The 12,830-nt window shown below is 41.3% G+C and overlaps 1 protein-coding gene across 1 annotated transcript in view; it reads right to left on the bottom strand.

Annotated features, from left to right (window-relative positions):
- LOC115075860 (H(+)/Cl(-) exchange transporter 7-like) overlaps positions 1-12,309 on the bottom strand; it is a 170,053-nt gene extending 157,744 nt beyond the window's left edge. Inside the window, exons 1-2 of the mRNA XM_029576722.1 lie at positions 11,886-12,309; positions 1,104-1,175 (exon numbers count right to left, since the gene is read on the bottom strand). Coding sequence (XP_029432582.1) covers positions 1,104-1,175; positions 11,886-12,026 — 213 coding nt within the window. The 5' untranslated portion in view covers positions 12,027-12,309. The remainder of the gene's footprint in view (positions 1-1,103; positions 1,176-11,885) is intronic.
- Positions 12,310-12,830: the final 521 nt, after the last annotated feature.

The raw sequence follows: 12,830 nt of genomic DNA, 5'->3' as shown, positions 1-12,830 counted from the left end.
CCATTCACCTCCACGGTCTTGATTTTCTTTCATCTCAAGTTGCTCTGGATTTGCTCCAGTGTGGCTTTTGCTCACTGCATTCCACAAAACTTCTCTCATGAAAATCTCCAATGACTTCTTTACGGATTAGGCTAAGGGCCCTTATTCAATCAACATGCTCCTTGACCTATCCTGCTGCTTTTGATACTCAACGGGATTTCAGGACTCTGCTCCATCTTGGTTTCTTCTTACCTCTTCCATCATACTTTTACTGAATCTTCTGGTGGTTCTTCCTCCACTGCTATTTCACTATCAGTTGGTGTGACAGGGCCCACATCTCTTTTCTCTCCTCACTTCTTCCTTCAGTGCTCTGATCTCCTCCCAGGACTTTTAGTATCATTTTTATGCTGATGACTCCCAGATCTTCCTCTCTACACCAGAAATGTCACCACAAATCCAGCTCCAAATTCATTTGTGCCATATTCAAATCCAGTTTAAAAACTCACCTTTTTGAAGCTGCTTTTAAATCCTAACCACTTGTGTACAATACATCCCTTAGACTCATCTGTCACGTACATTTGTCCTGACTAGACTGCAAGCTCAATGGAGCAGGGAATATCTCTTTATAGTATGTCTAGCAGTGCTTTAGAAATATGTAGTAGTATGTGGGTCATAAAGCTTATGTATAGCAAACTCTGTTGATTATTCTTATGGGCTAATAAATGTTACCGGCATCTTACAAAGAATCCAGTTTTCAACAGGATCAATACAACCAGAACAGTCTAACAACATCTGATCTAGAAAGAATGAACCCCAAGGTCAAGGCTTCATCCTCAACAATGCAGTAACTGAATGTGAAAAAGGTGAACTTCACCAGTACACTGACTAGGTGCGAGTTGGAAGCTGTGGAGTATCACACACAGGCTACCAAAAGCTCTTATGTTCATGATGAGGCTTTGTACTATGAAAGACACACAGAAGAACACATTGATAGAGATTTCCTTGGACCTAGCTGGGTACATGCTAGCCTCATGTAATAGTTCGAAAGACTGCAATAGCTGAACAGTTTGAATCTCACTTGCTGCAGTTTTCTTCCCAAATTTATAGGCTTCCAGATAACCCACCAGATTCTGTAAATCATCATTCAGATCCACCGTGCTCAGCTGGCCAATGCGGAAAACGTTTGCATGGGGAAACTGAAAAAGAACAAATGTTTCATTTATAAAAACAAAGGTATGCATATGTAGCAAGCATTATAAAGTGTGTGCTGATAGTAAAGGGCATCAACCAATAAGAAACCAATTTACACAGTTCTAGTGTATATGGCTGCAGAATTTTGCTGGTGGTGATGGTGGTGTATTTAATTTTATATTACATTTTTAACACACCCAAAGAGTTTAATTGCTATTTTAATGTAAACACAGAAAGTCTGGGCAAGCAGGGCACACGCTGAGTACTTCTGGAGAAAAATGTGGAAAGAGAATTCCAAACATAAGAGTTTCAAAGAGCAAATGAATAAAAGCGGAAGGCAGCAAGAAGGGATGGCATGAAAGAAAGAGGCATGCATAAAGTGATAGACAGCACTGGAAGAAAAGCAAGCTGCAAAAAGAGGAGCAGACCCTCAGAAAGTTGTGTATGAAGTCAAAAAGTTTAAAGTGAGCTCGGAGATGGACAGGGAGCCAGTTTATACATGTGTGAAAAACAATATAATACAAAGTAAAGTGTTGAGTTAAAAGTTGTGAAAGAAAGCCAACAGGAAGAGAGATGCAGTAACCTGGATGGTAGACAACTGTGTACACACAAAACATGGCTTTTCAAATACCACCAGCTGGAATACCCAAATATCAAAAAGTGATAATATATTTCTAAAGCAGATTCAACAATCAAAAATACAAAAAAATGTTTTCATTTTTTCACATTTTTGTTTAATCAAATTATATATTGTAATCAAAACATTTTAATAATTAAACCACAAAGAAAAAACACTCATTAAAAACAGGTGTATCAGTGAAAGTTTCTGCAAATCTCACAAAACCTAAATAAAGCAATGTAAGGATTCCATGAAATCTAAACGGAAATAAAAAATCTGTGTTATCTCCTTCCCAGTTTAAAGGTATGAGATGTCCAAAGGATTAAAAGAACTTCCTCACTCTTAAATCCAAGGTGTAAACAGACCTCTTTCACTGTTATCCAAAGATGAGACTGCGAGCTGAACACCTTTGCTTCATAATAAGGAGCAGCAAATTGCAGAAAGGCACTTTTACATGGTAACACATCCCAAAGTAGACTGTCAGCAATACACCTGCAAATTTATACAGCTCTTAAGCATGCAACAAACGAGCATGCAAGATGATTGGCAGTGTCAAGCAAAAGAAAACAAGAAGCTCATAATGGCAAGATCCCAGTAAGGCAGAGATGTGCAAAGAATAAGACAACAGTTAAATATTAGTCCAGATCACGAGCTAAAGTGGAAACAGTAAAGCAAAGTGTTTTGCACCACAACACTTAGGAGCAAAAATCCCCCAGTGCTTTTTGCACAAGATTTTGTGTGTACAACTATGGTTGTGGAACTGTCCTTTCCAGAAAGTATAAGACATAAAAAAATAACTTGAGCAAACACTATGCTATTTCAAAACCATGCCCGCTGTTAAAGGAAGAAAAGGGGAATAACCTTCACCGATAGGAAACTATGTTACTGAATCTATAAATTATTATTATTATTTATTTTTTTAAATGATTTGTAGATCTACTTGTCAATGAAAAATAAATAAATACATTAATTAATACAAGGCTGAATCCTCAAAACTGTGCAAGCAAACTGATTTGCCCTTTGTTGCCCAATACCTAAATATGATCCTGTTTTTGTAAAGATTTTAAGGAACTGAAATCTAAATTGGAACCTAATATGCCACCTCTGACTGATGCCAAGCTCAGCTCACAATGGTTGAATAAAAAGGACCAGGCAATGAACATCAGTTAATCTTTATACAACCCACTGTAGCCAGGTCTGACAAGTTTCTGATCAAGCCCCAGTAGTTTGGCCCTCACAGAAGGATTACCGGACACAAACATTTATCAAAGGTCAGGAACCAACATGGAATAGCTAATGTTACTCTGTCCATCTAGTGGTTCCACATTTTTCCCACTCCTCGGTCCTACCACAGGTGACATCCTAGAAAAGAGAAGGAAGGAAGTAAAACAGGTCTCTTAAAAGGTCCCCATCAGCAAACTGCTTGCTCTAAGAGTGGTGCCCTTCACAGTGCTATGATCAGAACCCAACAGCTCCCCGAACTCCCAGGCCTTTGCTCGAACTGCTAGCTTCCTCTGCAAGCAGCGGCTGGGAGCCCTCGTCTGTGTACTGAAAAAGGAAGCAAAACTGAGAACTTGTATTCTGAGCACGCAGAGGAAGTGAGAGCCCTGCACTTCTCAATCCTGAACATCCATCTTCTTGGAAGAGCAGATCTGCACTTGTGTGATGCAGCAACTAGTAAAGAAAATAGAGATGTAGGTTTCTCAGCTTCTGTCTTTCATTCTTGGTTCTACAGTGCTTCCACGTGACGTGCATGGAGCACAAGAGTAAGAATTAGGGTCCTGTGAACCCAATTTATCAAAGGCTTTTCCCAGTGGTCCAGAATGGCAGAAAATTCTTGACTAATCGGGTCCTTTCCCTCTACTTTAGATTTCACCCATTTCCAATTACTGTCCTCCTAGTGCCTGGTTTTATTCTAATTTTTTCAAGAAGCAGATAAATGGTGGTTCCCATATCTGGCAAAGTTAAACAAGTCTATTCAAGAATGGAACTATATGTAGAACCTTAGATGCCAGGCAAAAAATGTGAGAAGCCAGGAAACGTTTTCCCTAATGCTCTCTCACATCTTTGCATTTTTATGTTTTTTTGTTTTGTTTTGTTTTGTTTTAAATGTGGCTCGTTTTTTCAGTTTGTTTCTATATTTTTGCTTTTCTAAAATTTAGGCATCAGGTGCCAAATTTTAGTTGCCCAAGGATTTTTCCAGCTGAGTCTATTCTTAATCTTGAATTACTGTTACACAAAATTAGACTGAACTGTTGCTACCTCTGTAATTTTAAGAACAGAACTTCTGCCTACAAAGAGACCTCAGGCTCATTGTCATGCTTATTTATTTAAATTTAGCTCATACCTTTGCATTGCCACCTCAAGGTTGACAGTCTTATCTTTTCCCCAACTCTCTCTCATCCTGTCCTGCCACAAGTCAGAAAGGATCCATAGGAATCTGAAATAAGCTGCAATGTGAATGCTTCTGCTATTTCCCCTGGAACTGGATGAGCGCACAGGCTCACCTCATATAGGCCATGAAAGCTGGGATGTGAACCCGTGGCCTAGAGATGTCATTGCTGTGACCATTTCCCTGAGCTACTCTGTCTCCACTAAGTAGCAGAGTATTTCCCAAAAACCAGACAGACAAGCTACAAGAGTCTCTGTACCTGTTTTTTTTAATCCCTTCCTCTCACAGTTTCTTCCTCATCTGGATGGGCCATAATGATGGTGGCTTTTGTTCTCCACGGTCCAAAGGACAGGAGGCTGTAGTAAGCCACAGTGAGAACTTTTCCTTTCTAGTACAGTGGCTAGGAGGCTGCTAAACTGCAGTGGTGGATCTGGCTTGGGGATAGGCTGTAAAAATGTAGTTTAGTTCCAAGATAACCTGGTGCAGGAGATTATTTCATCAGGAGTGGCCAGTGCTGCTCCTATTAGCCCAGAGCTCTGATCTCATGCTAAGTTTGGGACACAATCAACTGCTAAAGATAATGCAGAGTTTTCTGTAGCTGTACTGAATTTGAAATGGTCTGGGTGTCTGTCATGATTGGGGGATCTGCATTTTTGCAATATTTGTATTAGATCTGAGAAAGAAAATGGTTAAAAAACAAAGCCTGGTATGCACAAAGTCCTGCAGAAAGCAGGTCTGGCTACAGCCACAGACCCTGGGATTTCATCCAGGGCCCAAGCTTTGCTTGTTGTTTTAGTCAACAGACAACAAAGTGCCCAAAACACCAGCAGAATAAGCAGATGTCTGCACTAGAAACATTGCTCCCTGCAGGCTAACCTGCCCCTGAAGAACTGTAAACACCAAGCAATTGTCTCCCTGTATGTTGATGAATGGTACAATTTAAGCTGGCCTTTCTCTGACAGTCAGATAAACCTGGTTCATCTTACACAATTCTGAACTGTGCACATACCCATAACAAGTATGAACCTCTTAAATCCAGAGTATGTTGGGCAAGATCTCTCTCTCTCGCTCTCTGAATTTACTGCTAGTGCTCGAAATACTTTGGTTGTGCCAAAGAGAGCTTCAACAGGTACAAGATATACAGGTAACATATTGGAAGTTGGTGGGGTTTCTTTTTACTTTATATGTATTAAGTTTCCAATTTATAACAATATCTTGCTACAGAAAAAGAAACAACCATATTGGGAAGAAAACAAAAAAGACAATACTGAGGTAACATGAAAAAAAACCAACATGCGTCTTTAAAGTCAATAAATAGAGGGAGATGAAAAAAGTCCAAGCGCAAACAATACAAAATATAAAAAGAAATCCAACCAAAAAGGAAAAAGCAACTCAATATACATAAATATACAGCAAACATAATATTATTCCTTAGTTTCCTGAGCGGTCTTCTTAGAATCTGAGAAAGTTTTTTAATCAAGTTGGTGGTACCAGAGATAACTGGGACCGTATTTACTTTCTGCCATGTTTTCCTGGTCCCTGATTGCCTCTCTTGGTCCTTGATGATCGTCTGTCTCTCTGTATGGAGTATAGCATGGTTCTACTGGCAACACCGTTATCTTCTTCTTCATCACGTCGTCTTTTTTTTTTTTTTCGCATCAAGCTTTTTGTTTAGTATGGAAATATCCAGGCATCTCTCTCTGCAATTCTGTCTGCGTCATGATGCACTGTTATTCTGATCCAGCAGTAGTATAGGGTTTACACAGTTTCCACTGTGCTTTTCCATATACATCAGCCATGAGTTCTCTGTTACAGAATCTGCATTTGTCTCTTGCCAGTTTTTCTATGCTTGCTATAAACTCTCTCTCACTTCAGATTTAAATTCACCTCTCATTAGCCATAGTTCTCTGCTTCAACGGCAGGGGAGAAGAAAAAAGGGTTCGCACTCACAAAGCGGGGAGTAGCTGGCTTGTTACGGCGGTTACTACCCCAAACCAAATGTGTCTGAATACTTCACTTTCGATGCATATCCAGCATGGCTCTCTGCTTCAACGGCATGGGAGAAGACTGATACATCACGCATTTCCAGCATAGCTCCCTGCTTCAACAGCAGGGGAGAAGAAAAACAACCAATAAGGACTGTATAACATAGTCTGGGTAAAACAAATAAGCATGGGTGTAGCTTGCTTATTGCGGCGGTTACTACCCCTAACTAATCAAGCTAGATATTTCAATGGTGGGGGTGGAAGGGAATAGACCAAGAGCTAGAGAAACAGATAAGTATGAGAGAAAAATGTTGTGAAGCTTGCTGGGCAGACTGGATGGGCCGTTTGGTCTTCTTCTGCCGACATTTCTATGTTTCTATGCTTTGATCTGTGTGTGATTGCTGAAGTAAACTATTTCCTGCTTTATTTCTGCATTTGCCATTTACTTTCCCTCTCTGATGCCCAACTGTTAAAAAGCTTGTTTTGCTACATGTTGCTGGTGGGTTCTCATTCATTCTATTCTTCAGAATGCTTGTTCGAAGTTTGATGATGGAAATTGTGGCCATTTATTTTCATGCTTTAGAATTTGAGCATTTGGATCTGTTGATGACATTAAGCATGCTTGTAAGCCGTGATTAAACCAATCCAAAAAAATGGAACTGCCAGAACTGATTACTGGGACAATTATCGACCATCTCCAACTTGCCTTTCATTGCTAAAGTCCTAGAAAAAAGCAGTACTATCACACTTACAGGCCGATACAGTACAGTGCGCTCCGGTGGACCTTGGCTTGGGGATAGGCCGTAAAAATGTAGTTTTAGTTCCAAGATAACCTGGTGCAGGAGATTATTTCATCAGGAGTGGCCAGTGCTGCTCCTATTAGCCCAGAGCTCTGATCTCATGCTAAGTTTGGGGACACAATCAACTGCTAAAGATAATGCAGTTGATGGCTCCGGTGGAGTGCACTGTTAACCCCGCGGTTGGACGCGCGTTTTCGATGCGCTAGCTTTAGCTTACCCCTTATTTAGTAAGGGGTAATAGCGTGTCGAAAACGCACGTCCAACACACACACACACACCCCCCCCCCCCGAAACTAATAGCGCCCGCAACATGTTGATGGCCCTATTAATTATTCCCACGCGATTCAGAAAGTAAAATGTGCAGCCAAGCCGCACATTTTACTTTCAGAAATTAGCGCCTACCCCAAAGGCAGGCATTAATTTCTCTCGGCACCGGGAAAGTGTACACCCTCTGACTTAATATCATGGCGATATTAAGTGTACACCCTCTGACTTAATATCATGGCGATATTAAGTCAGAGGTCCCAAAAGTAAAAAATAATTAAAAATAAAAAAATGTAAAATCAGCCTGCGGGTTGAAAACTGGATGCTCAATTTTGCCGGCGTCCGGTTTCCAAACCGTGGCTGTCAGCGGGTCGGAGAACTGACGTCGGCAAAATTGAGCGTCGGCTGTCAAAAAGGAGGCGCTAGGGACGCGCTAGTGTCCCTAGCGCCTCCTTTTACCACGGGCCCTAATTAGCATATTTTTATTTACTGTATCGCGCGCACAGGACACTGGCCTGTGCGCTCGCCCACTCTCCCGCGTTTCTTTCTGTATCGGCCTGTTAGAAAGCATAGGCAGACGACATACAATTCTACATACCATTCGACAAGTCATTTGAAAAACCTGCTTCGTCCCTGTCCACCTACATGAAGGCAATACAACAAAAACTCTCTCAACTGAAGCTAACGCTAAATATTTAAAAAACTGAAATTAAGTGGTTAAGAAGAAACTCCACGTTAATCAAACCGCCAACCTTTGACCTTGGAAATTTTAGCATTACACCCTCAGATCAAGTACAAGATTTAGGAATTCAGATCAATGAAAACTTTTCAGTGAAAAAACATAAGTAATTAAATCAGAATACACCAAGCTGCGAATACTACACTGGCAGAAACCATTGCTAACAGTACAAGACTTCGGTACGTTTTTACAAACACTAATATTTTCAAACATAGATTACTGCAACTCCCTATTAATAGGCTTACCATTACAATTATTACAAAATGCCTCAGCCAGACTTTTACTAGGAACAAGGAAATCACCCTCTCACTGATAGCACTAAACTGGCTTCCTGTATAATCCAGAATTCACTATAAAGTATTATCTCTAATTTTTAATATCATCAACATCAACCCATGTCTATTAGGAGTGACTCTTCAACCTTACACCCCGCAGAGAGCCCTAAGATCGCAAAACAAAGGACTTCTAAAGGTGCCCACAATAAGGAACACACACCTAACACAAATAAGAGATCGAATATTTTACATAGCAGGCCCCAGACTATGGAACTCTCTTCCTGAGTCGCTACGTCAGATAACAGAAAGAAAGTGGTTCAAACGAGAACTAAAAACATGGCTCTTTACAAATGCATACAAATGCATACGAACTAAGCATACGAACTAAGCATACGAACTAACGAACTAAGCTAATAATATAGCTGTTGGAACATAATACTATGCTAACAGACTGAGTAATAAGTACTGAGTGATGTATTCTGAATATAACATGAAGGATAATATAAAGGAAATCTTAGGTTATAATTCTGCTTCAAAGCACCCCAATTAATGTTGATGTATTGACTCAGAATGTGCATTTACTGCTGAGATGAACTAGATCCTGGATAAATTTGTCCTAGAAATATATTTGGTAGAAAATGTACATGCTGTTATAGCGACCTAGAATATGAGCATTGAAACAGAATGGGAATGTTGACCCAGCAACCTTAAGACGATATTGTAAACCGTTGTGATCTGATTTTGGAAAAATGGCATATAAAAGACCTAAATAAATAAATACAGTAGTTCTATAAGTGTAATCTATTTCTATAAGGCCTATCGCTCCTTCAGGCTTTGGAATGCACAGTCTCAGCTTCTACTGTCGCTTCTTCTAGATTCACTGGTGGGCACAGAGTTGTTTTCTTGTTCTTATTGCCAGCTGGTTGATGTCTTTCTGCAGCTAGTCTCTTATTCCAAAGCTGTGCTTTTAAAAGGCTTTTCAATTTTATTTTCAGTTTCTTCTACCACAGTTTGCTGATCAATGTTGTATGCAGAATTGTTTCATCTTCATCTTCTCCTCAATATTTATATATGCCTTCTTGTTCAAGCTCTTTTATTGGTTGTACCATCAATGTCTGTAGCGAGAATGACCAAAACTTGGGATAGGGCTGTCTCATGTATTACCCCATAGACTTAAAACAAAATTCCAAGAAGCCCATTTATCAGAAAACTGATTTTTCGTAAATTGACATCATCGTACAGCATTTATAACAAATCTCAGGAAGGCAACCACTATTTAAGTATGAAAAGAAACAAAGACAAATTTGACCTGGCCACACACACACAATATAAAAAGGTAGTCAGTCACCTTTAGCCTTGGGTAGTAACAGTGCAGAATCTTCAGGTGAAGATGTCACCCATGCCAGTTATAGGCTATGATGACCCTATTCATTATTCCACTGCAGCAGGAAACAGACCACAACAGTTACGGTAATGAAAAAATTAAGAGGACTAAATATAGTCATGTGGTCTCTTGTGTTGCTGCTTCTATGAAATAAACCTGAAATTTAAATCTAGATTGTATGCAAAGAGCCTATCTGATATTCCTAACATTAAGATCCAGTAAGGAATATTTTAGAGAGACTCCGTGTTGCCACCTTTGTCTGATGCCAACACTTTGGGCTATCAATTCAGCCTTAATTCCAGAAAATAAAAATGACCGACAATTGCATAAATTCACACTTTCTATTTATAGATAATCTGAAACACTACAGCTTCTGTGATCATCATTTAACAGAATTTTGAGTAGAGAAGAACTTCTTAGAAGCCATGAAAATGACATTTGAGTTCAACAAATGTGCCAAGACGACCTTCATTGGAGGAAAACTAACAAAACTGAAAATCACTCTCTGACTGAAAACGGTAACATTACATTGCTGTGAGGTGGAACAATCTAGGCAGAAACCATTTCCGAGGGAAAAGCCACATCACAATTCTATCCTGTGTCCTATTTCTGAAGGCATGGACTAACCACGGTTCCACTCTGCATCCTATTCTTGCAGGTAAAGCCTAACCACAATCACATTATAGGGCGGATATTGTAAAATGCACGGGAAAATGGGCGCTCAGTGTTGAACGTGCTTCCAGCCACCTCTCCTGGGTGTGTGATACCGTATTTAAATGAGGGGTCGCGCTGAAAAGGAAGTACTAGGGGCAATAGCGCACCCCAACACCTCCTTAGCAACGGAAGCCCAGGAGAGGTGGCTGTCAGCGGGTTTGGAAAACAGATGCTCAATGTTACAAGCGCCCATTTTCCTAACCTGTGCACAGCCATGAGTTAGAAAAATGGACGCTCATAAAATTGAGCATCCGTTTTCCTATCCTGACCCACGGACACATTTAAAAAAAAAATGTTTATTTGGTTCCTCCGACTTAATATCGCCATGATATTAAGTCGGAGGATGTACAGAAAAGCAGTATTTTCAGCTTTTCTGTTCACTTTTCCGGGCTGCTCAGAAATCGGGCAGGTGGTTAATTTCTGAGCGTAAAATGTGCGGATTGGGGCACTTTTTTTTTCTGTATCCCGGGCGAATAACTAATAAGCCTCATCAACATACATTTGCATGTGATGAGCGCTATTAATTTCGGAGGAGGGGGTTGGACGCGTGTTATGGATGCGCTAAACCTCTTATTGTATAAAAGGTGGTGGACACATGTCCAAAACGTGCATCCAACCCAAGTTAAACAGTGCACTCAGCAGAGGGCACTTTACAGTACTGGCCTGGTTGTGTTTTAATGCTGCTGCACATTACTTGCCAAACCTAATTCCTGAATGAAATATTAATTAAAAAAAATATTACAGGACACTTCACCTGGAACAGAAAGACACTTTCTAGCACATTGGATATCCAAGACACCTGATGATATTCAAAACACTAAACAGGGCTGAAGAATTCTATTCCAAAGGAACTCCGGGCATAAATTTTAACAAAAGCCATACCTCTGACACGCTATTCTGTGCCCAGAGAACTGATGGAAGAAAATCTATGAGGGTGGGACAAAACTTTTCTGCAGAGTCACAAAAAGCTCTCCTTGAACATCCTTCTTTAAAAAGCTATTTTTTCTTGCATGCTATTTGAAATGTCTTAGGCGCAGACAGTTGTTGAATTTGGCAGTCCTCGGCTAGTAAAGTGCACACTAAGCTGTGCTACTTTAACTGCAAAGGCAGCAGCAGGTACCAGAATAATTCTCCCTGAGTCAAGAAAAAGTGCCCCAGCTCCATCAATGTACTCCAGTCTACCAGTCTTTTGAAATTAGTAACCTCCGGAGGCACGCAGCTAGCAGTTCTATATCTTAAAGAACCACCTGATTGTAGAGAAATATATCATTTTTTTTATACCAATTGTCTTGGTATTACTAAATTATACAATAGCACTGTATGTGTCCACATGACATTTTGTCAGCAGTGCTGAAATGAGGCTAAGATGACACAATACAGGAGTGGGGCTGCCTCTAGAAAGTATTAAACTGTATCTGTCCCAAATTTAAAGAAAACCTATTTTAACAAAAGAATGGTGAAGGTCTAAATGAAAATGGTATGTCTCTCCAGCGGGATCTCCTCACTCCGCCGCAGGACTTTAGCTTCCTCGCCTCCCTCTCACCTGACGGCCGTACCCGCCCTCGGGCCACGAAGTGCTCCCGTTCAGTAACGGGGTGCTTTCCCCGGGCTCCTGCTGCCGCTTCTGAGGCTCCTCCTCCTCATCTCTCCCGGACCAAGTCACCTTCTTGGAAACGTTCGCCATGGTCTGCAGTTCGAGGGCAGGGGGCCCGATTTCCGAGCTTCCGTCCGTCTCTGGCTCCCGGTGCCGGTACCTCCTCGCGCACGCCTATGCTTGCTTTGCTCCCACGGCCCCCCTAGCCGAGGTATCCCGTGACCCGCCGCGTGAAGTCTGACTACGGGGCCTCGGCAGGAACAAACCGCAGTGCCAACTGGGAGCTGTAGTTTCCTGCTCCGGTTGTTGGTCTGGAGGGACTGTGAGTTGCGGTATCAGTGGTTGGAAGTCGGAATGTCTTGTTATCTAGAGCAGGGACGTCAACGAGCTTTCAGAGGGGACTGTCAGGGGCAGCGGGACAGTCCTCATTTCAAATAAAACAAAGTTGCTACGCTGAGTGTGAAGGAGAGAGGAGAACTTAAGGAGGAACGAATAGCTTGGGAAAGCCTGGAAGCCTTCCTTCCGCTTTGTGGAGATGCGGGGCGGGGGTGATGCTATTCTTACGCCCACGGTTTTTTCCCGCGCACTGGAGAAATGCTTGGTGACCTGTGAAGTTGTACTAAGGCAGGTCAGGTAGCTGCTCTGAACCTCAGCACAGTGGCAGCCTTAAGGAGGGCAATTTTCACAGTCCACCCACAGTGTGTCATTGGAGACTCTATGCTAAGACAGACAAGGAAGGTAAGGGGTGAGGATCAGTGTAATAGTGAGGAAGAGGCCACAGTCTTTAAGAAGCAGGAGGTGGAGGAAGGACCCGTCTTTTGATTTATTCATTTTTTTGTTCTCTTCCTGTGTTTCATGTAAATTTTCAGCAAAAGATAAGTATGCTCTGTGATT

The sequence above is a fragment of the Rhinatrema bivittatum genome, chromosome 14 (genome assembly GCF_901001135.1).
Source record: "Rhinatrema bivittatum chromosome 14, aRhiBiv1.1, whole genome shotgun sequence".
In the NCBI taxonomy this organism is placed as follows: domain Eukaryota; kingdom Metazoa; phylum Chordata; class Amphibia; order Gymnophiona; family Rhinatrematidae; genus Rhinatrema; species Rhinatrema bivittatum.
The sequence above is the reverse complement of the archived record's forward strand: the minus strand, read 5'-3'. Positions and strand labels throughout refer to the sequence as shown.